The sequence below is a fragment of the Gasterosteus aculeatus genome, chromosome 3 (genome assembly GCF_964276395.1).
Source record: "Gasterosteus aculeatus chromosome 3, fGasAcu3.hap1.1, whole genome shotgun sequence".
In the NCBI taxonomy this organism is placed as follows: Eukaryota; Metazoa; Chordata; class Actinopteri; order Perciformes; family Gasterosteidae; genus Gasterosteus; species Gasterosteus aculeatus.
In genome coordinates, this window is record NC_135690.1 from 19,169,617 (window position 1) to 19,192,265 (window position 22,649).

The 22,649-nt window shown below is 46.1% G+C and overlaps 4 protein-coding genes across 6 annotated transcripts; 3 read left to right on the forward strand and 1 right to left on the reverse strand.

The window, feature by feature from the left end:
* The first annotated feature begins 812 nt into the window (after window positions 1–812).
* Window positions 813–5,788, forward strand: impa1 (inositol monophosphatase 1). Of its 2 annotated transcripts, none has more exons than XM_040172391.2 (9): window positions 813–955; window positions 1,537–1,614; window positions 1,699–1,832; window positions 2,372–2,476; window positions 4,398–4,443; window positions 4,618–4,726; window positions 5,064–5,172; window positions 5,334–5,485; window positions 5,572–5,788. In XM_040172391.2, the coding sequence occupies exons 2-9, from the start codon at window positions 1,552–1,554 to the stop codon at window positions 5,688–5,690; spliced, it is 837 nt and encodes a 278-aa protein (XP_040028325.1). In that variant the 5' UTR covers window positions 813–955; window positions 1,537–1,551; the 3' UTR covers window positions 5,691–5,788. The 2 variants fall into 2 exon arrangements, with proteins under 2 accessions (XP_040028325.1, XP_040028326.1); XM_040172392.2 differs by having other exon boundaries at window positions 866–955; window positions 1,490–1,614.
* A 556-nt stretch (window positions 5,789–6,344) lies between these two features.
* On the forward strand, window positions 6,345–8,024 carry mplkip (M-phase specific PLK1 interacting protein). The gene is made up of 2 exons (XM_040172393.2): window positions 6,345–6,742; window positions 7,528–8,024. The coding sequence occupies exons 1-2, from the start codon at window positions 6,479–6,481 to the stop codon at window positions 7,663–7,665; spliced, it is 402 nt and encodes a 133-aa protein (XP_040028327.1). The 5' UTR covers window positions 6,345–6,478; the 3' UTR covers window positions 7,666–8,024.
* Window positions 8,025–8,498: 474 nt separating this feature from the next.
* On the forward strand, window positions 8,499–17,396 carry dnajc1 (DnaJ (Hsp40) homolog, subfamily C, member 1). Its single transcript, XM_040172389.2, has 12 exons — window positions 8,499–9,178; window positions 11,886–11,987; window positions 12,196–12,242; window positions 12,348–12,513; window positions 12,602–12,699; window positions 12,776–12,869; window positions 13,558–13,642; window positions 13,742–13,899; window positions 14,044–14,163; window positions 14,984–15,032; window positions 15,567–15,988; window positions 16,996–17,396. Exons 1-12 carry the CDS (start codon window positions 9,017–9,019, stop codon window positions 17,062–17,064), a joined length of 1,572 nt encoding a protein of 523 aa, XP_040028323.2. The 5' UTR covers window positions 8,499–9,016; the 3' UTR covers window positions 17,065–17,396.
* Window positions 17,397–20,478: 3,082 nt separating this feature from the next.
* On the reverse strand, window positions 20,479–22,608 carry c3h7orf25 (chromosome 3 C7orf25 homolog). Of its 2 annotated transcripts, XM_040171116.2 has the most exons (3): window positions 22,285–22,608; window positions 21,095–21,869; window positions 20,479–20,995 (listed from the first exon to the last, which is right to left on the reverse strand). In XM_040171116.2, exons 2-3 carry the CDS (start codon window positions 21,851–21,853, stop codon window positions 20,576–20,578), a joined length of 1,179 nt encoding a protein of 392 aa, XP_040027050.2. In that variant the 5' UTR covers window positions 21,854–21,869; window positions 22,285–22,608; the 3' UTR covers window positions 20,479–20,575. The 2 variants fall into 2 exon arrangements, with proteins under 2 accessions (XP_040027050.2, XP_040027048.2); XM_040171114.2 differs by having other exon boundaries at window positions 20,479–21,869; window positions 22,285–22,588.
* Between the last annotated feature and the right edge of the window lie 41 nt (window positions 22,609–22,649).

A 22,649-nucleotide genomic window follows, 5' to 3' on the forward strand; every position in this document is an offset into this window, starting at 1 on the left:
GGGGCTTGTTAGCTGGATCCCCGAGCTAAGGGGACAACAAATATGAATCATCTACTATGATATACTAACATACTATCAAACAAACTAACATTAAGTTAGTCATAAAACTAAGTTAGCTAGTCATGAAACCTGTGTGCTAGGAAACTGAAATAAGATGTCTTAGTTTACGGTTTGTGTGTATATAAAATTTTGTCTAAAAAAATGAAAGAAAATCTTTATGTCTGGCATGAATTAAACTTCTCTGGTAATGATCCAGTCAGGGAAGTAGGGGGTTGTTAATCGGTTTCAGCCTCATTGGTGCCGAGTTAACCGGTGCAATAGTGAGACAACCCCCCAACAGGACTGGTTTTGCATGTGGAGGCACCATCACTACTGGGGCATGAGGCCATGTCTTAACCTACAGAAGTCACACAATTTGTCCAACCAGCACAATCTCCAGAACATGGAGGAAATTCAGGGGACAGGCAGTTCCTGTCGGAGAGCTGGACAGAGCCGTAGAAGGTCCTCAACCCATCAGCAGGACAGATATCTACTGCTTTATGCACAAGGAACCGGTTGAGCCCTACGGACTGACCTCCAGCAGGCCACTGGGGGGAAGGTCTTCCCAAACCATCAGACTTCATGAGGGTGGTCCCAAGGCGTCCTGCAGTGTTCCCTGTGCTCGCTGCCCAGCACCGTGGAGCTCCATTGGCATCTGCTATAGAACACCAGAATCAGCGCGTCCACCACTTCACAGCTGAGAGCAGGTTCACCCTGAGCCCCTGTGATGGACGTGGAGAACGCTGTGCTGGAACTCTGTTCTCTACCTGCTCAGGTACTATGGTCATTTGTTTGTGTTTATAGGACTACCTGTCGGTCACCACCAGGAGGCGGCAGCACTCTGCTGCTCGACAATGAAGAAGAAGAAGAAACCCGGAAGTACGCTGAGCCGCTGATCGGATCAGACTGTCGGCAGGTCAGACTTTAATGTTGTCTATTAGATGTGGTTTCCTGCCTGTTTGTGCTTCATGTTAGAACTCCGTCTTAAATCACCGCCTTCCACTTTCAATTCAATTAATTTTATTTTGTGTAGCCCAAAGTCTGTACACATGCGACATCCTCTTTCCCGAAACCTCCCATCGGCAAACTCCCCACAAAATGAAAACCCTTCCATGGGGAAAAAAGGGAAGAAACCTTAGTGAGAGACCGAGCAGGATGCGTCTCCTGGTGGACACACTACAATGACGTCATGTCACACAATGAACAATCCTGCTGCTCCTCGTCGCTGTTCGTGTCTGTCAGCACGGACCGGTTACGGTGTGACACACGCCTGGTTTTCAGACCTACTGGTTTCCTTATTTCCTGCTTGACTTAGAACATTGTATACATTAGGATGTTGGACTATAATCAAATAATAATAATGATGTTCTGTATTTACACATTCAACAGGCTATTCAAGGCCAACCATCTGATATATGCCATGTTTTATGGGTTATGTAACACCCACCAGGTTCTTCTTCAGCTCCACTGAGGATGCTGCTGTTTCTCTCCTTATAGGGCTCTACATCTGAGATGGCCGACCTCTGGCAGAACGCCATGGATCATGCTGTCGCCCTCGCTAGGAGAGCTGGAGAGGTCAGACGCCGTATATGTGTGTTTGTCTGTGTGTGAGAGTCATTCCTTGAGTCCTACTGATCAGCTCTACCGCGCATTGATCAGGTGGTGCGTGAGGCTCTGCAGGACGACAGGAAGGTGATGACAAAGAGTTGTTCAGTTGATCTCGTGACGCAAACCGACCAGAAGGTGGAGCAACTCATCATCCAATCAGTGAAGGAGAAATTCCCTACTCACAGGTGAGAAGCCCCGCCCACCTGTGTGGCAGTTCATAATCAGATCCACGGAGCAGGGCCCCGCTCCTCGTGCCTGGCTAACCGAGTTAGCAGGATCATTTTCAGGATAAGATTACATGAATCAGGCTTTTCAGTTTCACAAAGCAAGTGTGGAAAAATCACCACAGCAACACGTCGAAAAACTTGAACCTGCTCCGACGCAGGTTCATCTGAGCTGCTGGATTAGTTCATCACTCCCTCATTGATGAAGGAAGGACATCAGTGAGATGAATGTTTCACAGAGCGAGTTCTCCGGATCACAAAGCTCCGTTATGACGTCGCTTCCTGTACGAGCGCCATCGATGCTGGACAGGAATCATTATTTAGACCTTGTGGAACCCAAACGTGACATTAAGATCACACGCTGCAGCTCAGTGTCTCACACACATTTAGCCATCATTATTCTATTCAATTCATTTTTTTCTCTATGAGCAGAAATCGCATGATGACATTATGTGACACCCTCTGTTTTGTGTGTGTGTGTGTGTGTGTGTGTGTGTCAGCTTCATAGGGGAGGAGTCTGTAGCTGCAGGTGAAGCTTGTGTCCTCACTGATTGTCCCACCTGGATCGTGGACCCAATCGATGGAACGACAAACTTTGTTCATGCGTGAGTTACAAATAATAATAAATCAAACATGACATGAACCTTGTTCCACTAGAGCCGAGATCTGGAAGTGAGATCTGGGGAAGGATTGTACATCATGATCCCTCAACTCAGGGGGGGGCTCCATTATTATTCATGTTCGTTAATCATCTTATTGATATTTCATGCCAATAATTAGTTTTCCAACACAAGGTTGCCATCTAAAGCTTCATTGACATAATGATGTGGTGGTGAAGACGATGATGATGATGACAGGCCTGTCGCAATATATTTACTTATCACACAGTATATGGAAATCATTCTTAGTGCTGCAATATATTCTACATATGTATATATCGAATGTTAGGCAGCGATTACACACACACTCACACACACACACACACACACACTCACACAGTATTATTTTTCGTGACATCTACAGACAATCAGGATAAAGTCCAAGTGGAACCTTTGTGCTTCAAGCCGAATGAGAGAAGAGAGCCGATAAGGCGAAGCAGCCGGTTTGGTTTAGAAACACGACGGAGTCTTTAGGCTGGACGCTGTCGCTTCCTCCGGACGCTCGTTCAGCTCTTCGGCCGGCCGGTTGTCAGCGGCACCGAGCCGCCTCGCGTTCCGCTGACCGACCGCAGCGGACCAACCAGACCCGCTCCGTGTCCCCACACTTATTATTTAGGATATTTTTTTCACATTCCGATTCTAATGTCTAACTATTCAGTTCTATTTGTTCTTTGAAAGAGTGTACTTGCCATATTACGCTATTATTTGACCATATAATAGCACAGTAATGCAAGGATATCGCATGTGTACAGACTTTAAGCCCTCTGAGGTTTAAAAAATGGTTTGAAAATTGCAATCATTTCGCAGTTAGTTTTGGTCCAATATATCGCACAAGAAGTAGTTATCTGACAGCCCTGGATGATGATGATGATGATGATGAGGAGGAGTAAATGTGTTGAACATTCTACAAAGACAAATATTTAAAATAGGAGCCAAATGTTTCGGCCGTCAGGTGTTTTTTTTAATTTCTTGTTTTTATCTGCTTCTCACACTGAGAAATAAAGGTATTACTGCAGCTGCTTTAAATGAGGCTGAGCTTTAACAACCTTTCTTTGGGCTCCACGTTTGTCATGTCAACATAAAATCAAATCAGTGGACCAGTTTACCTTTTTTACGAGAAGACCCGCTTCGTCTGGCAGTAAGCACAACACACCCGAGAGGCTTGGACTCCGCTCACCGGCTCACTGAAAGGTGGAGACGCTTTGGCCTTGTGTGCGTCTGTTTCCTGTTGGTCGCTGACCGGAGGGGCCCCTGGTGTGGTCTTCTGCTGCTGCAGCCCGTCTTCTTCCAGGTTCCACGTGTTGTGCGTTCCTTGGTGGTAACGAGTGCTTATTTGACTTCCTGTTGCTTTCTATCACGTGGAACCAGTGTGCCTGTTCTCCTCTGACCATCAACAACTGCTGCTCACTGGATAGTTTCTCTTTTTGGGAGCAACCTCTGAACCACAGAGATGGTTGTGTGTTTGGATCCCAGTAGATCAGCAGTTTGTGACGTACTCGTAAAGTCACTTAAGTCCTCTTCCTTCCCGGTTCTGATGCTCGCTTTGACCTTCAGCAGGTGGTCTTCACCACGTCTACAGGCAGCGAGTTGCTGTCATGTGATTGGCTGATTAGCAATTTGTTAACAAGCAATTGAACAGGTTTACCTACTAAAGTGGCCGCAGACTATATGCTGTAAAAACATGTATTTGGTCATAACCTGAGAAATCCTGACTCTTTAACACTGTTTAGTAATGATGTGGTGACATTTGTTGTTATTTGCTACAGGTTGATGGAGGCAAAACAACTGTGAGGCCATTACTTATATTTCTGTTGACTATTAATGTAATATTTTACCGCCATTAAATATGTAATTGTCTCTTTAACAGATTTCCCTTTGTTGCGGTTTCCATTGGGTTTTCTGTCAACAGACAGGTAAGTTAAACAACTAGTCCAAGTCCTAACCAACTCTACTCACTAGTAACAGAACTTGGTCCACTTGTGATCCTGGAGATCATTTATACTTGTTTACATTATAAACATTTAAAATGAAACCTGAGTGAGCCCTGTAGACCTGCTATTCCATACCACTATTTCTATGACTTTCAGATGGAGTTTGCTGTGGTCTACAGTTGTTTGGAAGATAAGATGTACACGGCGAGAAGGGGGAAGGGAGCCTTTTGTAATGGAGAGCCACTGCAGGTTTCTGGTCAGGAAGGTTGGTCGAGTCCAAAGACGATTGTTTAGATTAAATGTTCAACGCACGCAGACTGAAAACACACGTCTGCCGACTATATCTGATAAGATTACACTTCACACCTACGATGGCAGTTACCTGCAGCACTTTGTACTTGGTTCTTGGTTCTTGTTGTTCTGGTTGTGTTCCCTTTTGATTGAATACACTTATTGTAAGTGGCTTTGCATAAAATCGTCAGCTAAATGACCAATGTGAAATAAAATCTTCTGTTTATTACTTGGTGCAAAACTCATATCTGCCTTTATCACAACTGACAGGAACAGAAAGAGATGATGAACTGTTTCTTTCTCACTGTCAGACATTAAACAGTCGATCATCAGCACAGAGTTCGGATCCAGCAGAGACCCTGAAGCTGTAGAGAAGATCTTCTTGAGCCTGAGGAGTATTCTCTGCATCCCTGTACACGGGTAATACTTCTGATATTGCAGTAGTACTACCAATATTATACTTGGCCTGTCTACTTTAACCGTGTATTTTTGTTTCCAGGGTAATATAACCTATACTCCAGCATTATGAATAGCACTACTGCAGTAGTACTGTGTACTTTAACCCTCTACGTGGTCTCCAGGGTGCGGGGTGCAGGGACCGCAGCCATCAACATGTGTCATGTGGCCTCAGGCTGTGTTGAGGCCTACTATGAGGTGGGGATCCATGTGTGGGACGTGGCTGCAGGCTCCCTGTTGGTCTCGGAGGCCGGTGGAGTCCTGATGGACGTGGACGGTAAAGAACTCAAACGCAAGCTCAGTCACACTACTGATGATTGACACATCACATCATTCTCGATGACATCATCACGTTGTGTCCAGGGGGAGCAGCCGACCTGATGTCCAGAAGGATCGTTGCTGCTAACAGCAGAACCATTGCAGAGAGGCTTGTCTCAGAGATCCACAGCTTCAGCCCCCTCAGGGACGACGCCACGCCGTGAAGACTTGCAGTGCATTAGGGGCCCAACTACACATTTGTGTGTGAGACTGCTGTTAAATTGGTTCACTTCGTGGTAAATAAAGTTTGTCATGAAGTGTGTGTGTGTGTGTGTGTTGGTCACTAAGCTTCAAGTCGTCTCTTTTAAGGAAATAGTCGTTTAATTTTATTCTTTCACACAGTCCTCAGACATTCAAGGTCCTGTGGGCCTTCTTGGTGAACTCTGACCTTTAGTTCTTTCCACAGATATGTGTTGGAGTGAGTTGTGATATTTGATCACTCAGGTGTTGTGTTGGAGTGAGTTGTGATATTTGATCACTCAGGTGTTGTGTTGGAGTGAGTTGTGATATTTGATCACTCAGGTGTTGTGTTGGAGTGAGTTGTGATATTTGATCACTCAGGCGTTGTGTTGTGTTGGAGTGAGTTGTGATATTTGATCACTCAGGTGTTGTGTTGTGTTGGAGTGAGTTGTGATATTTGATCACTCAGGCGTTGTGTTGTGTTGGAGTGAGTTGTGATATTTGATCACTCAGGTGTTGTGTTGTGTTGGAGTGAGTCGTGATATTTGATCACTCAGGTGTTGTGTTGGAACATGTGGCGTTTATACTTGTAGCGCCGGTTCTGCTGCTTATTGACGTCTTAGATCTCTGACCATCCCGGTGGCCGCTTGGTGGCGCTGCAATCCGCACGGCCGGAAGTGGATCTGCGTGTATTTCCGGTTTCGTAGCCGTTGTGTTTGTCCAGTAGCAGAACTCTTCGAGCCTCCTCCAGTCTCGTTGTTTTATAGCCGCCATGTACAGAGGACCAGACCGACCTCAGTGGAGTCCCGGAGCTCCGCGGCCGACTGACCGCTTTCCGTCCCCGGCTCCCCGCTGGGGTTTCCCCGGGCTTCGCTCTCCCTACGGAGGCTCCGGTTCCTGCTACGAGTCCCCGCTGCGGTCTCCGGGGTCTCAGCGAGGCTTCGGCTACGGGGACGGAAGCGGGTCACGGGGATTCGGAGGATCGAAGCGACCCAGAGGGGGTTCATGTGGTCCGACGTCCAGTCACCGCATGCAGGTAACTTATTAACTTAGTAACTTCTTCCCTTATTAACCAGTAGTTTAATAAGATGAGCATGTGTTTGCAGCACTGGGTCCTACATGCGTGGGTTTTTAGCTAATGTTCCAGTAAATCAATTGATCCAAATGTTCGGGGGTTTAATGGTGTTAACGTGAAGGTGAGCTCACTACCTTTTAAGCCAAATACTGTTTTTTAATCATAAAAGTTAACTTTGTCATGGCCCTGAGCCGGACTGATGTCCATCGCCATTGGAATCATTACTATGAGATTAAACTCGTTAAAGGGTCTCAAAATGACCTATGACCCTGGTTCCGACCTTGGCAATAAGATATCACACTGCAACACCGGCTATTGTGAGACACACAAACACATCTGGGCTGCCTGCCCCCCCCCTGTGGGGTCTGTGCCCCCCTCCTCTTCCTCTTCCTGATTCGCCTCCTGTTTCTGCAAATACACTTTGGTCGTGTCAAAGTAAATTCCATATTTGACCTTTTAATTAGGTTGTCTCATTCTATAAATAACTAGATTACCATGTAGAGACACATATATATTATATATATATATATATATATATATATATATATATATTAGCACCCATGTAAATGAAAACGCTCTCAGGCTCATATTTTCTACTTTTATTACTTACTGTCCTTTTCATTTATATTTCCTTGCTGCACTTTTCTGATCCTCCGTTTCTGATTCTGTCTCCTCTCCTTGTCCATTTGTCTTCATATATATATATAATGTCTCTGATGATAATAAATGCATGAGTCTGTTTTCAGGCGGAATCTTCAGTGGAGAAATATTTCAGTCGGTCAATGCTGCAGGATCCCTGGGAAGCTCTTCAGCCGGCTTCAGATGGACGTCCTGAGAGGAAGCAACAAGACTCACTGGACTACAACAGGAAGCCGCTAAACTGAAGTCCTTTCAGAAGTGAAAGAGACCATTCAGAGGCTTGTTCCTCATCGCCATGGATACAACCTGTCAGTCACTGCTCAGTCAAAGTCCCTCATGTTTCACCTGTTTCATTCAAACTATCCTGATTCATGAAGAAGGTTGGCACCAGCTGATTTGATATATTGAGTGATTATTAAATAGTTTTACACATGTTGACACTATACTGAATCATATCCTGTGCTCACTATTGCTGCTGAAAACTAGGATTGAGAAATATTCCTTTGAAGTGCCGTAGTACTGTGTTTCTGTTTCAGGTTCTCTTGTGTACAAATCCTAGTTTTGGGAGTTAATAAACACACCGCCATGTCGGTTCATGATTAAATAGCCTTATGAGCTGTACTTTCACATCATTTCATCATCATCCCCGGTACAGACCTCGAACAAAGAAGTCTGAAAGACAAAAAAAAATAAAACAATGGACGGATCCATCTCCTTCACACCCTTCTGTCCTCAGACAACACCGCGTCTCTTGTGACTCGCACTGGTTTCCTGCAGCGAGATCAGCTGCTTCACTTCCTGCCGGTGGTGATGTCAGAGATGGCTCGCCGCCTCTAAGCAGCACCACCACACTGTCCATCACCGTGTGCCACTGCGACCCCACCGGAGACCCCCGCTCCTGCAGCCAAAGGGGCGTCACCACTAACTGACCTCAGCACAGCCGCCGCTGCTCCAGTCCTCACGTGTATCCTCACACTGCTGGGTGTCCAGCAGTCCTCACCCCATTCTTCAATATTTTATTGAAAATAATGACCCGATCCAAACTATATTCAACCCAAAAATACTTTTGTCCACTTATTTTTATTTTTTATTTTTTTTTAATCTTAAGTATATTGTATTTTTCAATGTTCAAGACCAAAACTAAACCTTCATAACCTGTGACTCCATACCTTCCTTCTTTTTGACAATGAGAACAAAGGGAATCTGTATTTAAAAAGGTGATAATTATTATTTCTTATTATTGCATTTCAAACAGAACAGCAGACGTGGATGAAATTCTGTCATTGTGTTTTAAATGTATTTCTAACTGTTTACCATATAATAAACATTCTTATAAAGTGTAGAGATGAGGTTGTTGTAAAAGTTATACAAATAAATAATAAAAAACAAAGTTTCTTTCTCTGAGTTTCATGTGTGTGAGAATCAATGAATTGATAGATTTATTTTTGGTCCTCTTGATATCGCTGCAGTCAACGCAGAGGTCTTTTGTTTTGACAGTTCTGTATCACCCGGATGTGATGGGTATTATTTCCGGTGGTCTCAAAGCTGAGTGTCGACATCTGCGCTTTCTGAGATCTCGCTGTTAGCGGTCCGTGTATGATGGCGGTCTGTCCGGGTCTCTGCGAGTCCCTGCTTGTCTATCTGACCTTGCTGGTCTGTGCAGCCCCCCCCCTGACAGCCTGGGACGCGGATCTGGAGCTGTTGGACCTGGTGGAGGAGATCCCGCAGAACTTCTACCAGTTCCTGTCCCTCGATCAGGTCTGTGCTAACGGCTAACTGTCTCCATGGTTACAGACAGTAGCCGCTAGCTTAGTGCTAATTCTATCACCCGACTGCCACGTACATACAGAGCAGCTCTGCTAGTTATAAGCTGTAGCAGGGCAGTGAACACTAGCCCGAAGGTATGCTAACAGTTAGCTTAGGCTAGAAGTAACCCGGATGTAGTTGTAGCTTCATTGCATGACGTGGTCTGCGTTCGAATTATCCATTAATTTAGGGAAGGTTCCTCTGAGTTATATTACCCTTCCTCCATGATAAAAAAAACCCGTTTAAATCCTCTAACTTAAACTTTAACGAGAGGTGGTTCAATACTTTCATTAGCTTCTTACCAAAGGAAACACTGAACCTGCGATATAAAAATGATAATGAAAATTTATAAAATGATAACCCACAATGCTTTCCGGTGGCACTATTTAAGGTGACTCATTATCATAAAAACAAACCATAATTTTGTTTATTTTGAATGACTTTGACCAGTATTTAAATACAGTCAATGTGGCTCATGTTGATGAATATGAAGGAAGTCACCTGTCGAGGGTACAGGAGGTAACGCGCTGGCTTGGGGGGGATACATTTTATTTTGCTAACTAACTGCTGATTTCAAATCTTAACCCTCCTATTACCTTCAAATTTACTAACATCTTTTACCCTTGGGGTCAATTTGACCCCAACAACTTAAACCTTCAGAAAATGATTAGAGTTAATATTCTTTTCTGATTTTGAGTGTCAGGTACTTTGTTTGTTTGTTGACTACCTAAATAGCCCTTTAAATAAATAAAAATACACCCCCCCCCCCCCTCCCCTGATACATCCAGAATATTCGCGACTATGGCGAAATATGCAGATCACCATTAAAATCTCACTGATTGATCTAAAATTGGAAAGAGATATATTTTTGGTGTTTTAATGGCTTTATATTATGTCTAAGTACATGTTTTTTATATCTATATTATTTGGAATGAAAAACAATTTCTGTTATCAAGAATAGTAACATGGATTATGTTCGGGGTCAATTTGACCCCAGGAAAAACAAACACAATTTCAGAAATTTAGAAGGATTTGTAAAACAGAATATCATCATCATCAGAACATCACTAAGGAATACATAACAGGTATTTATTTCCACAAGTATTAAAGTACATTTGAGATTGGTCTATGCTACACTAAGTGCTATGTATGCAAATAGTTTTGCATGAGATAGTGAAAAAAACAAAGTCACTAAAATTAGTTTGACAGAATATGAACAGCATATTATCTTTCCTTCAGGCCACCAGAAGGTACATTTCCAGCCTTTGGTCTGCACTACTGTACACATGATGTGCAGAGAGTGCATGTATGTTCCTTGCAGATGTATTTCTTGCATTTCAGACAGGTGTTACTGGTCTTGGAGTCATTTCTGTTTGGACAGACCTGGCACCAACCACGTTTCCTGCCTGTAGTTTGAACCACTGGAGGAGCTGCACAGTGTGCGTCTGTATGGATGTCCTTCACAACAGTTGCAGCAGCAGTTGATGTTCTTGGAAGGCACTGTCTTCTCTCGATATGAGATTTCACCAACGCGTAACCCAGCTTCTCCAGGAAAATCCTCCTTCGAGTCAGTGTTCCGCTGTTCCAGTCCTTGTTTATCTCACTCCATATTACAAAGGCAGTGTAGGCGCTCACATCAATGATGTTGAAGAAAATTACAAGGGGCCAACGGGCAGTCATGTGTCGGCAGCTGTATGTGGCTCTGACCTTGTCCAGGTTATCTACCCCTCCCTTTGTCTTGTTGTAGTCCAAGACCATTTGTGGTTTTCTGTCTTCTCTGGTGCTCAGGACAGCATCTTTGTGCATGGTGCTCATCAGCAGGACATTTTTCCCTTTCTTGGGGCAATAGGAGACGACAGTGGCTCTGTCAGTGAAGGCAAACATTGAAGATGTTACCGCCGTGTTCTTCATCACAAGCAGCTCAGTGGGAAGCTCTGGCTTGTTTTTTCTCACTGTCCCCAACATGGTAACCTTTCTTTTCAGCAGTTCTTCACCCAGGGCATATGATGTGAAAAAATTATCACATGTAATGTTATGACCATTCAGTCCTTCAGCCATGTCAAGTACCACCCTCATGCCCTGATTTTTTTCAGGTGCTTGCCCAGGGGATTTACCAGTGTACACCTGCATATTCCAGGCATAGCTGGATCACATGCTGCCCATATTTTGATACCGTATTTGGCCGGTTTGCTCGGTATGTATTGTCTGAAGGGACAGCGGCCACGAAATGCAACAAGACATTCATCCACAGTCACGTGGGGGCCTGGATTGTAGACAATTGTTTGTTATAGTGACCTCAATATCATCCAAAACAACCAGAACCAATGTGTGAAACATGTTGATATTTCTTTTATGTTTTACACAGTGGAAAACAGCTTGGGGTCAAATTGACCCCGAAGAACACCGATGCGTACAAGTTGTGTACAGGAAATTGAAAACATATCTTCTTGTTAATTTTATGTTTACCCAGTTGTCCCCAATAAATTAGGAAAAGTCATGAAATATGAAGCAAAAAAAATTATGTCAATATATTATTTAGAGACGTTAAACATTGAATGGGGTCAAATTGACCCCAAAGGTAATAGGAGGGTTAAGTGCTTTAGTAGGATTTATTGACAGCAAGTAAAACCGTCTGTTTGTCCCACTGACTCTGTCTCAGGATGCTTCAGCAGCAGAGATAAAGAAGGCGTATCGACGACTGTCTCTCTCTCTGCACCCTGACAAGAACAAAGATGAAAACGCTGAAACTCAGTTCAGACAAGTGAGAAACGTCTCTTCTTAATGATGTTCTATTGGATTTACGATACACACAACACACATACACTACACATGTAAGAACATAACTAATTCACTTTGCCATACAGTGTTACAGCTAAGGTACAAACTACTGCGGCCAATAATCACCGTTAAGACTTGGATGACTCCATTCATCAACAAACATCTCATCCTCTCTTTACCCTTGTTTTTAGTTGGTGGCCATTTATGAAGTCCTGAAGGACGAGGAGAGGCGAAGCAAGTGAGTCTCATGTCTCTACATCATGTCCAGACCTTTGTCGCTAGTACTTTAGACCTCTGCCACCGGTTCGTTAGACCTCCTTCCTCATGTATGTATGTTTTGCAGGTATGACGATATCCTAGAGAACGGGCTTCCAGATTGGCGGCAGCCAGTGTTCTACTACAGACGAGTGAGGAAGATGAGTAACGCTGAGCTGGCCTTCCTCCTCTTCCTCATCCTCACGGTGGGACACTACGCTGTCATTTGGTCCATTTACCTGGAAAAACAGCTGGTGAGTCGGCCGGACAAACAACGCAGCAGGCACTAATATACCCAATCAAAAGAGACTTGATGTGTTCATGAATCCTTCATGCGTTCAGGACGAGCTGCTGAGTAAGAAGAAGAAAGAGAAGAGGAGGAAGCTAGGCTCCAGACCTGTAGAGGAGCTCAGGTGTATTGGCCAGGAGCGTAGCGACAGGTACAGCGTCATCATTGGGTCTACTGTTTATTTGGTCAGTTTGTGTTTGTTATTGTTTGTGTGTTTGTTGTTCTAGAGTTCACAATCGCCCACACTGGCAGGACATCCTCCCTCTGAAGCTGAGCATCTGGCTTTACCTGTCCATCAAGAACCTGCCGGAGACCATCCAGGTACTCCACCTGTCTGTCTCTTTACCTAACCATCAAAAGAGTCCTTTAGGTCAGTGGTCCCCAACCACCGGGGCGCGGACCGGTACCGGTCCGTGGGCCGTTTGGTACCGGGCCGCACCACAGAAAGCTTATATATATTTTTTTTCTGAAAAAGTGTTTTTATTTTGAAAATTGTTATTATGTGCGCTCGTCCCTCTGACATATTCCCCACGCGTCATCAGGCGTTTGTCTTGTCCTTTTACCGTGCACGGCAGTTTCGCCGACCAGCGAACACCGAGCGCGTGACTACTATCCCCCCCCCGCCCCCCCCTCGGTCGTTCCGCCCACGACTACCCCCCCCGTCGGACCTTCTCGACCGGTCCGCGAAATATTGTCTGACATGAAAACGCTCCGTGGGGTAAAAAAGGTTGGGGACCACTGGTTTAGGCTTCCCCTCCTCTGATCTCCGTCCCGCTCCCACCAGCGGACCGAGAGTCGGAAAATGAAGATGTTGTTTACAAATGAGACGTATATCATATTGCTGTCATGGCAGACTACATCCCGCAGTTAGTAATGAATGAAGGATTACCTGCATCTCCACCTGTTCTTAGTTGTCGTGGTTCACAGATTGCATCCACCTTGTAGGAGGCGGAGCCAACTGAGTACATTTACAAGTTGTTTTCTGACAAAAAATGTCTGTGTGTTTCAGGAGATGAAGCAGTACTATGAGGACTACCAGCAGATGAAACGGCAGCAGAAAGAAGAAGCTGAAGCTGAACAGGAAGTTGTAATAAGTAAATATGTTTTACAGGCTTGGCATCAGACCAACGTTCCCTAACTCATGCATGTCTCAGCTCTGACGGGATTCAACCTCCTGTCCATTGTCTGCTTAGAGGAGAAGAGGCCAAAGATCAAGAAGCCAAAGGTGGCGTTTCCTGTTTACGAGTTGTCATCAGAGAACCTGCTCTGCCAGGGTTATGACCAGTCCACGTCCATTGAGGAGATCGAGGACCAAATGGACGACTGGCTGCAGGACCGCTCAAAGAAGAAGGTACTGTCAGTTATTACTCCGATAACTCCCGCCAGTTCTTATCAGTACGATGAAGAGAAAAGTATCATCAAAGAGAACAAACCTTTTAATCACCGATCTTCATACATTGTGCATGATGTCCTGTCTCTTCATTTATGTCCTCAGGCTGCAGACTGGACGGAGGACGAGCTCAGCCTCCTTAGCAGGTTGATGGGTAAATTCCCTGGAGGATCTCCGGGTCGCTGGGAGAAGATTGCTCATGAACTGGGAAGATCTGTGACCGAAGTAAGCCGGTTGGTTCTGGTTTAACACCCGTTCAGTGTAGATGTCAGCTGCGTCCCGTAGACCGGCTCAAGTTCACGATTGAGCTGATGAGCTGATGTTCACTATGCCAATAATTCCTAATTACTGACGCAACGGCAGCAGCACAGATGCTGCTGCTCTATTGTTGGCTTTATTTTTGTACTTCTATTTGATGCTTTTGGTTCAGAGGAGGTGCTCATCACTGCAGAAACGCCTCTGGATGATTAGTCGATCGTGGCGGAGTATGAGTCACTGTGATTGCAGTCGAGCAGCTCAGAGTTGGCTTGACTTGATTTACAAGTGGTGCAGAGGTAGAGAGGGTGTGCTGGGAACCGCCAGGTTGGTGGGTCGAGCCCCGGCTGCTCCATGTCCCTGAGCAAGACACCTGACCCCTGATTGCTCCCTGGGCAAAATGTATAAGACACGGCTTAAAAATGCAATGTTAGTCGCTTTGGATAAAAGCGTCAGCTAAATGACCTGTAATGTAATTAGTCACAAGGGACAAACCTTTTATCAAGTCCACAGAAGACCTGCAGACTGGACAAAAAGCCCAGGAGAACCAGTATTGGACCTCCTTAATCCAGTAGTCCTTAGTCCTTAATCCAGATGAGGGTTTTCTCAATAACCTCTCTGTCCTGGTTAGTCCCTTTTGATTGGCTGTTGCTGCCCACAGCGCCTGGTGATGAGGCATGAACCCGCCCACGATGATTCGCTCTCAATGTGGTGAATAGTTGATGAACCATGTAACTCGAGCAAACAACAAACAACATAAGAAACCGACTGACTCTGTTTTCTTCAACAGGTGACAACTAAAGTCAAACAGGTGAAAAACAATGTGAGCCACACCTCAGGTAAACTCCATAGTGGTTCTACTGTGAGTCTCAATGTCAGTGACAATGTACACCTTTCAACAGTTGAAACCATAATAATAAAAGTCTAATCACCTCTTGAAGCAGATTTAGTGAGTGTGCTGCTTTGAGGGCTTTGTGTAATATAAAAAGGGGAGGTGGGGACGTAGAATTAAAAAACACAGACCGCAGTGAATCTACTCTCTACTCCGGCTTTGGTGAGGATATTTTTTTCGGGCTTGTTCATGGCGAATGTGAATAGATTGTAACACATCCAATTTCTCACGCAGAAAAAATAAAAATAAAAAGTGTAGTGCACCCCCCCCCCCCTCCCCCCGTTGGCCGTAGCGCCCGTATCAAGTATACATGTACTATACAATACAATACAATAGTAGTTGATACCTGTCAGTATCAGGTGCAACTGTGAGTCTCAGGTTCTAGTGTATCTGGTTCTAGGTTCTATCAGGTTCTACTGTCAGTCAAGTTGTTTTGAAGATTCCACCGTTGTGTCTACTTAACCTTATTTATGTGTCATAGGTCTGGTGAAGCTGTCGGACCTGAGAGGACCTCTTCTTCCTCTGAGGTCATTTCCGGTTTCTGACAGTGTGATGACTCAGAGAGGAGCAGGAATCTATGAGCAGCAGCAGCAGCAGCAGCAGCAGCAGCAGGAGGAGGAAGAGGAGGAGGAGGAGGAAGAAGCTTCAGCTGTCAGGAGGAGGAACAGGAAGTCAGCAGACGGGGGGGAGAGGAAAGTCCGAGGCCGTCGGCAGAGAGATTTTGACCCGGCAGTGGAGGAAGAGGAGGTGGAGGCGGAGCCTCAGGAAAACAGAGAGAAAGTAGACCCCACTGTCTGGACTCAAAACCAGCAGAAACTGCTGGAACTGGCTCTGCAGCAGTTCCCCAGGGGCACATCGGATCGCTGGGATTGCATCGCCAAGGTGGTTCCTGACAAGACCAAGGTGAGAAGTGAGACGGTAGACGGTCAACCTGAATGGGTATCATCAGACTTACTTACTAGAACTTCATGACCCTCAATTGTGTAGTTTCACCCTCAGGGTGAGTGTTTGGACTCTTTGGTAATTAAGGTACAGACGATCTGGTGTGTGACTCCAAAGGCGTTGTGTCATCCTCCATGCACCCTGAAGATAGGTTGGCACAGACCACCCAATAACGTCCGTGGCCTTTCCGCATATTCTGGGCTCAATCTCCCCCGATGCCTTGCTCATTAGCTCTTTGTGAGACCCCGTGGGCCTGTAGCTCCATTAGTGTGGACACTCTCCCTGCAGGTACTGGAGGAGGAAACACCTGAGCTCAGCCTGCTCTCGCTGTCCTCACACACACCAGGGGTCCGTTTCAAGAAGCAGCTTTAGTGTAAACTCAGTTTGTTCACCCTGAGATGATGTTTCAGAAAGGGAGGTCACTGAAGCTCAGGCTCGGTCACCATGGTCACTGAAGCTCAGGCTCGGTCACCATGGTAACTGAAGCTCAGGCTCGGTCACCATGGTAACTGAAGCTCAGGCTCGGTCACCATGGTCACTGAAGCTCAGGCTCGGTCACCATGGTAACTAAAGCTCAGGCTCGGTCACCATGATAACTAAAGCTCAGGCTCGGTCACCATGGTAACTGAAGCTCAGGCTCGGTCACCATGATAACTAAAGCTCAGGCTCGGTCACCATGGTAACTAAAGCTCAGGCTCGGTCACCATGATAACTAAAGCTCAGGGTCCGTCACCATGGTAACTAAAGCTCAGGCTCAGTCACCATGGTAACTAAAGCTCTTAGTGGTTAGATAAATGAGTTAAAGACGTAGATGAGTGGTTTGTGTAGTTGTGTGTACTTTTAGTATCATGAATTGGATATTAAGAATATATTTGATTCTTACACTCCCTCTGCTTTGGGCCTGATCAACTGATCGATTATTGAATGATTGATGTTTCACTGATCTCGGTGGTGTTCTTGTTTTTCAGGAGGAGTGTATGATTCGTTACAAGATGTTAGCGGAACTCGTTAAGAAGAAGAAACAAGCTAAAAGTTGATGTAAGGTGCTGACCTGGCCTCCTTCTGCTGTGACCTCGTACCTCCTCGCAGGTGGATCACCTGAAAGCTGAAAGACTGACCCGTCAAGTCACATGTCACCCATGTTCTGCTCCTCCCTTTGAGTGAGCTCCTCTCAGATGGACTGATATCTTAAGTGTTATGTGTCCCTTTGCATCTCACCTTCTCAGGTGTTTTATAATCGATGTGTCAAAGGAAACTAGTTTTAACCTACCTGACCTCTGAACCCATAGCTTCATGTGCCTTAACCCCATACAGCATGCAGTCAATCAACCTCTGTTAAACGTATCAGTAAACAGTATTTATTATCTCATGCAGTTTGTTTTTTATTGTGTTGGTTTGTTTTCTATACTGATTTCATTTAAATGAATTGTGATTATTTTCTTCAAATTCAAGATAATATCATTGTAAATATATCCACCTTGCTAGTAAAAGGTTGGACCCCCTTAATTCTTTGTTTTTATACTTTCAACGGAGTATTAGAAGCTTCCTCAGAGATGCTGGTCCATATTGACATGATAGCAGCAGTTGCTGCAGGTTTATCGGCTGCACATCTGTGATGTGAATGTCCCGTTCCACCACGTGCCAAAGGTGCTCTGCTGGATTGAGATGTGGCACCTTGAGGCCATCGGAGTACAGGGAACTCATCGTCATGTTCAATAAACCCCATGAGATGATAAGAGCTTTGTGACGTGGTGCATCATCAGAAGATGGTACACCGTGGTCCTAAAGGGATGGACATGGTCCGCAGCAATAGGCAGGCTGCAGCATTTAAACCATGCTTGATGGGTACTACGGGGCCCAAAGTGAGCCAAGAAAATGTCCCCCCACCATCACAGCAGCCTGAAGCGTCGGCACGAGGCAGGATGGATCCAGGCTTTCATGGTTACTCCACATTCTGACCGACCATGGAACGTTTGTCCAATCTATTGTCCCCTGTGGTGAGCCGGTGTGAGTCTGTTTCCTGTTGGTCGCTGACCGGAGGGGCCCCTGTTGTGGTCTTCTGCTGCTGCAGCCCGTCTTCTTCCAGGTTCCACGTGTTGTGCGTTCCTTGGTGGTAACGAGTGCTTATTTGACTTCCTGTTGCTTTCTATCACGTGGAACCAGTGTGCCTGTTCTCCTCTGACCATCAACAACTGCTGCTCACTGGATAGTTTCTCTTTTTGGGAGCAACCTCTGAACCACAGAGATGGTTGTGTGTTTGGATCCCAGTAGATCAGGGCCCTGTGGTTCAACAAAATCGATCAAATGTCCCATTATCCAGCTGAAATGAATGAGATGATTGATGTCAGGCTATCTCGGTTCCTCAAAGGCTGATCCGCACTCAAACCGCCTCGTTAGTTTGAACCACACTTTAGGGATAATCGCGCGTGTGCACCCTACTTCAGAAGAGTCAATCACCGAAACCAACAGTAAAATGACAAATAGACTCAAAGACGAGCAGGAGATGATCATGAATGCATACGAGGGGTTATTTATTGTGTATTTGAATCATTTGTCGTAATTGAACGTATTGTACATCTTTGACCAGGATATGACCTTCAACTCGCAAGAAGACTTCAAGGACTGCCTATTTTCATCTACGTAACATACGTAGGTAACAAAGAAAAGGGATCATATCACTCCTGTATTAACTTCTCTGCACTGGCTCCCTGTTAAATCAAGAATAGATTTTAAGGTACTTCTCCTCACCTACAAGGCACTTGCTGGTGAGGCACCGTCGTATCTTGTAACACCTTATTGCCCTACAAGGCAGCTGCGCTCCATAGATGCTGGTTACTTGTTGTTCCTATGGTTTTAAAAAGTAGGCTGTGGGCCAGAGCCTTCAGTTATCAAGCTCCTCTTTTGTGGAGCCTTCTTAGGACACACCGAGCTCCTCTCTCACGCTCTCGTTCTACCATAATTCACGTTTTATTAATGCACATGACTAATTCAGCTTCTTTCCAGGAGTTTTTTGTGCTTTCTCCCCTATCAGGTCTCCGTAGATCATCATCATTATTATTTTTGATATTTATCATATTACTGTACTCGTAAACCAACATTACCCTCTCCTAAAGTCTCTGTGCTCTCCCTCCCCACAGGCTTCTGTGTATGGTGGTTCTATGTGATGGTGGTTCTACCTGATGGTGGTTCTACCTGATGGTGGTCCTATCTGATGGTGGTTCTATCTGATGGTGGCGGTCCCTGCAGTGGTCCTGCTGTGCGTCTGGTTTACTACTCACAGTTACTTGAATCATTTCTGTCATATAGTCTCATGTATTATACATTGTTCATTCTGTGCACATGACATCATTGTAGTCTGTCCATCAGGAGACGGATCCTCCTCTGACGTTCTCACTGAGGTTTCTTCCCTTTTTTCCCTCTTGGAAGGGTTTTTTCATTGTTTGGGGAGTTTTTCCTGTGCCGATGTGAAGGTTTCGGGACAGAGGATGTTGTATGTGTACAGACTGTAAATTTGCCTCGGAGGCAAATTTGTGATTTTGGGCTGTAGATTACATTTTATCAAATTGGAGGACATCTGTGCTCCCCAATCACCCAGTTGCCTCAGTGTGAGACTTTTTTTCCCAGGGGAGTGACAAACAGCACAAATGAACCTGCGTTGGACCAGGTTCAAGTTTTTCAATGTGTTTCTGTGGTGATTTTGCCAAACTTGCTTCATGCAAACGAAAAGCTTCATCTACGTCATCTCATCCTGAAAATGAAACGAGGAACGGGGCCCTGCAGTTAGTGACGTCGTCAGACCATCAGACCCCGTCTGGCACCAACAACGAGCCTCAAAGTCACTTAAATCCCCTTTCAGGTCATATTAATTTATGTTTTTTTTTTAATTGCTTGGATCCCAAAATTCATATTTTATAAATGAATATGGTCTTATTTAATGTGTTTTAAAATATATACATTACAGGTCATTTAGGACGCTTTTATCCAAAGCAACTTACATTACACGCTTTTTTCACATTTTTGCCCGGGAAGCAATTAGGGGTCAGGTGTCTTGCTCAGGGACACTTCGACATGGAACATGGGGCAGCCTGGAATTGAACTAACCTTGTGCTTCCCAGCACACCTTCTCTAACCCCTGCGCCACAACGGCCCTAGGCAAACCCTATATACATTTCATTAGGACGCCTACCTTTTTTATGTCTCCGTGAGGTCACTGGTTTCCCCTGTTTTTAATGTCACATTGTAAAAATTCCCTTCAAAACGTCGGAGAGCCTCAAACACTCGGCGGTGTGACCGGGGGAACCCGGCTTGGGCTTTGCGTCACTCCACAGAATGTGACAAGAAGGACCATCCTGGTACTTCCTGGTAGTTTGGTAAGAACCCTTCAACATGTGGAGTCGGAGAGCCAACCGCCGACCTTGTGATTAAAACACAAATGACAGTAGAACAGGAAGTGAGTTTGTCGCTTTATTCTGATGTCATTCCACAAACTTAACGGTCAGCTGATCAGATTTATTTATAACTCCCATCCTGCCCCTGCACAGGAAGTCCTCATATGGGCGTGGCCCTCCACTCCTTGCCCTCGGTCAGGGCCCTCGGTTGGTGGATGAACACGCTGTATCGGACGCCCTGATTGGCCGCTGCCCTGACAAATCGGCTATTTGCCGTCATGGTAACAGCCCTCAGCGAGTCTCCGGTGCCAAAGATGGCGAGTGAGCGCTCGTTGACCTTGGCGGTGTGCGTGAGGCACAGCGTGCGCTCCGACGGCCGGTCGTCCACCAGCTGGAGGCGAGCGAGCAGCGTCTGAGCGCGCTCCTTCTCGCCCGGCCCCCCCAGCGTGTCCAGAATCAGTTGGAAGTCGCGGACGGCGGCGCGGCAGGCAAACAACTCTTTTCCTCGCATGAAGTCGTCCAACAGTGGCAGAACCTGCAGCCGGCGCTCCTGGGTCGCCTGCTCCGTCAGCACGGGCTCCTGGAAGGAGAAATGACATCGCCCGTGACTCAGCGATGACACGTACGTGATGAGCGTGGTGATGTCCAGGTTAACGCGACGACACTCTTCCACCTTCACCTGGGCGGGAAACGCCAAGCTGGCCACCACTGTTCCCCGGTCAACTTGGGTCAGCTCCTCCTCCTCGTCCTCCTCGTCACCATATTCAGCTGGCTCCTCCTCATCTTCAGCGGGCTCCTCCTCGTTATCTTTAGCACGCTCCTCCTGCTCCTCCTCCTCCTCCTCCTCCTCCAGTGTCACGTTGTTGACGGCCACAATGTCCCCTCTGACAGCGATGTCCATTTCCTTGAGGCGTTGGGCCATCGGCCATGAGACGCCGTTGTAGAAGGCGAAGGCGATGTGGGGGTGTCGGTACTGGACAGGCTGCTGCCGGCTGGCCCGCAGGAAGTCCTCAGCCTGGCTGATGATGCTCTTGTCCCCGTACTGGCCCCGCCCCTGCCAGATGTTGTGCAGAGCCTCCGCCTTCCTTCCCACTGCCTTCACCCAGGTGTGTCCCCCGTTGGCCACCACGTCCACCACCAGCGTCTGCCTGTGGCCACCAGCGTCCAGGTAGGTGAAGACATGTAGTAGGGCGACCACGTCTTCCAGACTTGCCACCGACTCCACGATGGCCGTCAGGTGAGTCAGGTTGGTGCTGTGCAGATGTGACTCTTTGACCTGCAACTCTCCGGACTCCACCCGCCGCAGGAAGCGCAACTCTGCCCGCAGCTTTCCACACAGCTTCTGGTGACCCTCCACCCCTGGACACAGATGCTCCGCCCTCTGCAGTAACACCTGAGCAGAGGTGATCCTCTGCTGCAGCACCACCTGGAGAGACATGTCTCCTACATCACACCTGAGGACGGACGGACAGACAGACAGGCATCAACATGTCTTCTACATTGCACAAACGTGTCTCATGTCTCCTACATCAACACAGCTGAGTGGCGGATAACATTAACACGTGGATGATTATTGATTACCGATTAACTGTGCATCTCTATTGATAACTAAATATATGTGCTTATTATAGATACGACTTTGCTATTTAACCCTGAAACAGTAAAGTCTAAAACTCCAGTGCTTTTCGTGGGGTCTGTTCTGGATGTGCACTCTAATATTAACCATCATACTTAACAAGATCCCGTTAGCTCTGATGCTAACTATGTGACGTCAGTCCCTTAGCTTGAAGTTTAGCAAATCGGACTTCCGGTGGTGTGAAACCTTCAAACATTTAAAACGTTTAGAAAGCAGGAGTGACGGCAACTTACTGCAGCAGTGACGTGTGAACTTTAATCCAAAGGTTTGTTTCCAGGTATCAGCTCCTTACAAAGCCAAAGCTAATGAGAAGTGCGACGTCTTCTTTATTGACTAGTTAGTCATCTTGTACTTCTTCTACGGTGTTTACGGCGGGTTTATTGGAGCATCACCGCCACCTGCTGCTCCGGATGTGTATCAGCTGTTGAGCCAATCCAGGATTACAGTTTAAAAAAATCAATAAAACAAGGAGGGGGGGCCCAGTTACCTCATGTAATACTAGTCAACAAGTACGCTTCCGGTAGGCAGCACTGTTGTTCCGTTTTGTTACCGCCACTGCTCGTAATTATCATTATTCGAGCGAACTGCCCTAGCGGGA

Bases quoted from the DNA above. Each gene is read 5' to 3' on its own strand.
- impa1 (XM_040172391.2), top strand. From the start codon at position 1,552: ATGGCCGACCTCTGGCAGAACGCCATGGATCATGCTGTCGCCCTCGCT. The intron at 1,615-1,698 runs GTCAGACGCCGT...CGCATTGATCAG, and splicing joins TCGCTAGGAGAGCTGGAGAG to GTGGTGCGTGAGGCTCTGCA. The intron at 4,444-4,617 runs GTAAGTTAAACA...TATGACTTTCAG, and splicing joins GGTTTTCTGTCAACAGACAG to ATGGAGTTTGCTGTGGTCTA.
- mplkip (XM_040172393.2), top strand. From the start codon at position 6,479: ATGTACAGAGGACCAGACCGACCTCAGTGGAGTCCCGGAGCTCCGCGG. The intron at 6,743-7,527 runs GTAACTTATTAA...GTCTGTTTTCAG, and splicing joins CGTCCAGTCACCGCATGCAG to GCGGAATCTTCAGTGGAGAA.
- dnajc1 (XM_040172389.2), top strand. From the start codon at position 9,017: ATGATGGCGGTCTGTCCGGGTCTCTGCGAGTCCCTGCTTGTCTATCTG. The intron at 12,243-12,347 runs GTGAGTCTCATG...TATGTTTTGCAG, and splicing joins GACGAGGAGAGGCGAAGCAA to GTATGACGATATCCTAGAGA. The intron at 13,643-13,741 runs GTAAATATGTTT...TTGTCTGCTTAG, and splicing joins TGAACAGGAAGTTGTAATAA to AGGAGAAGAGGCCAAAGATC.
- c3h7orf25 (XM_040171114.2), bottom strand. From the start codon at position 21,853: ATGTCTCTCCAGGTGGTGCTGCAGCAGAGGATCACCTCTGCTCAGGTG.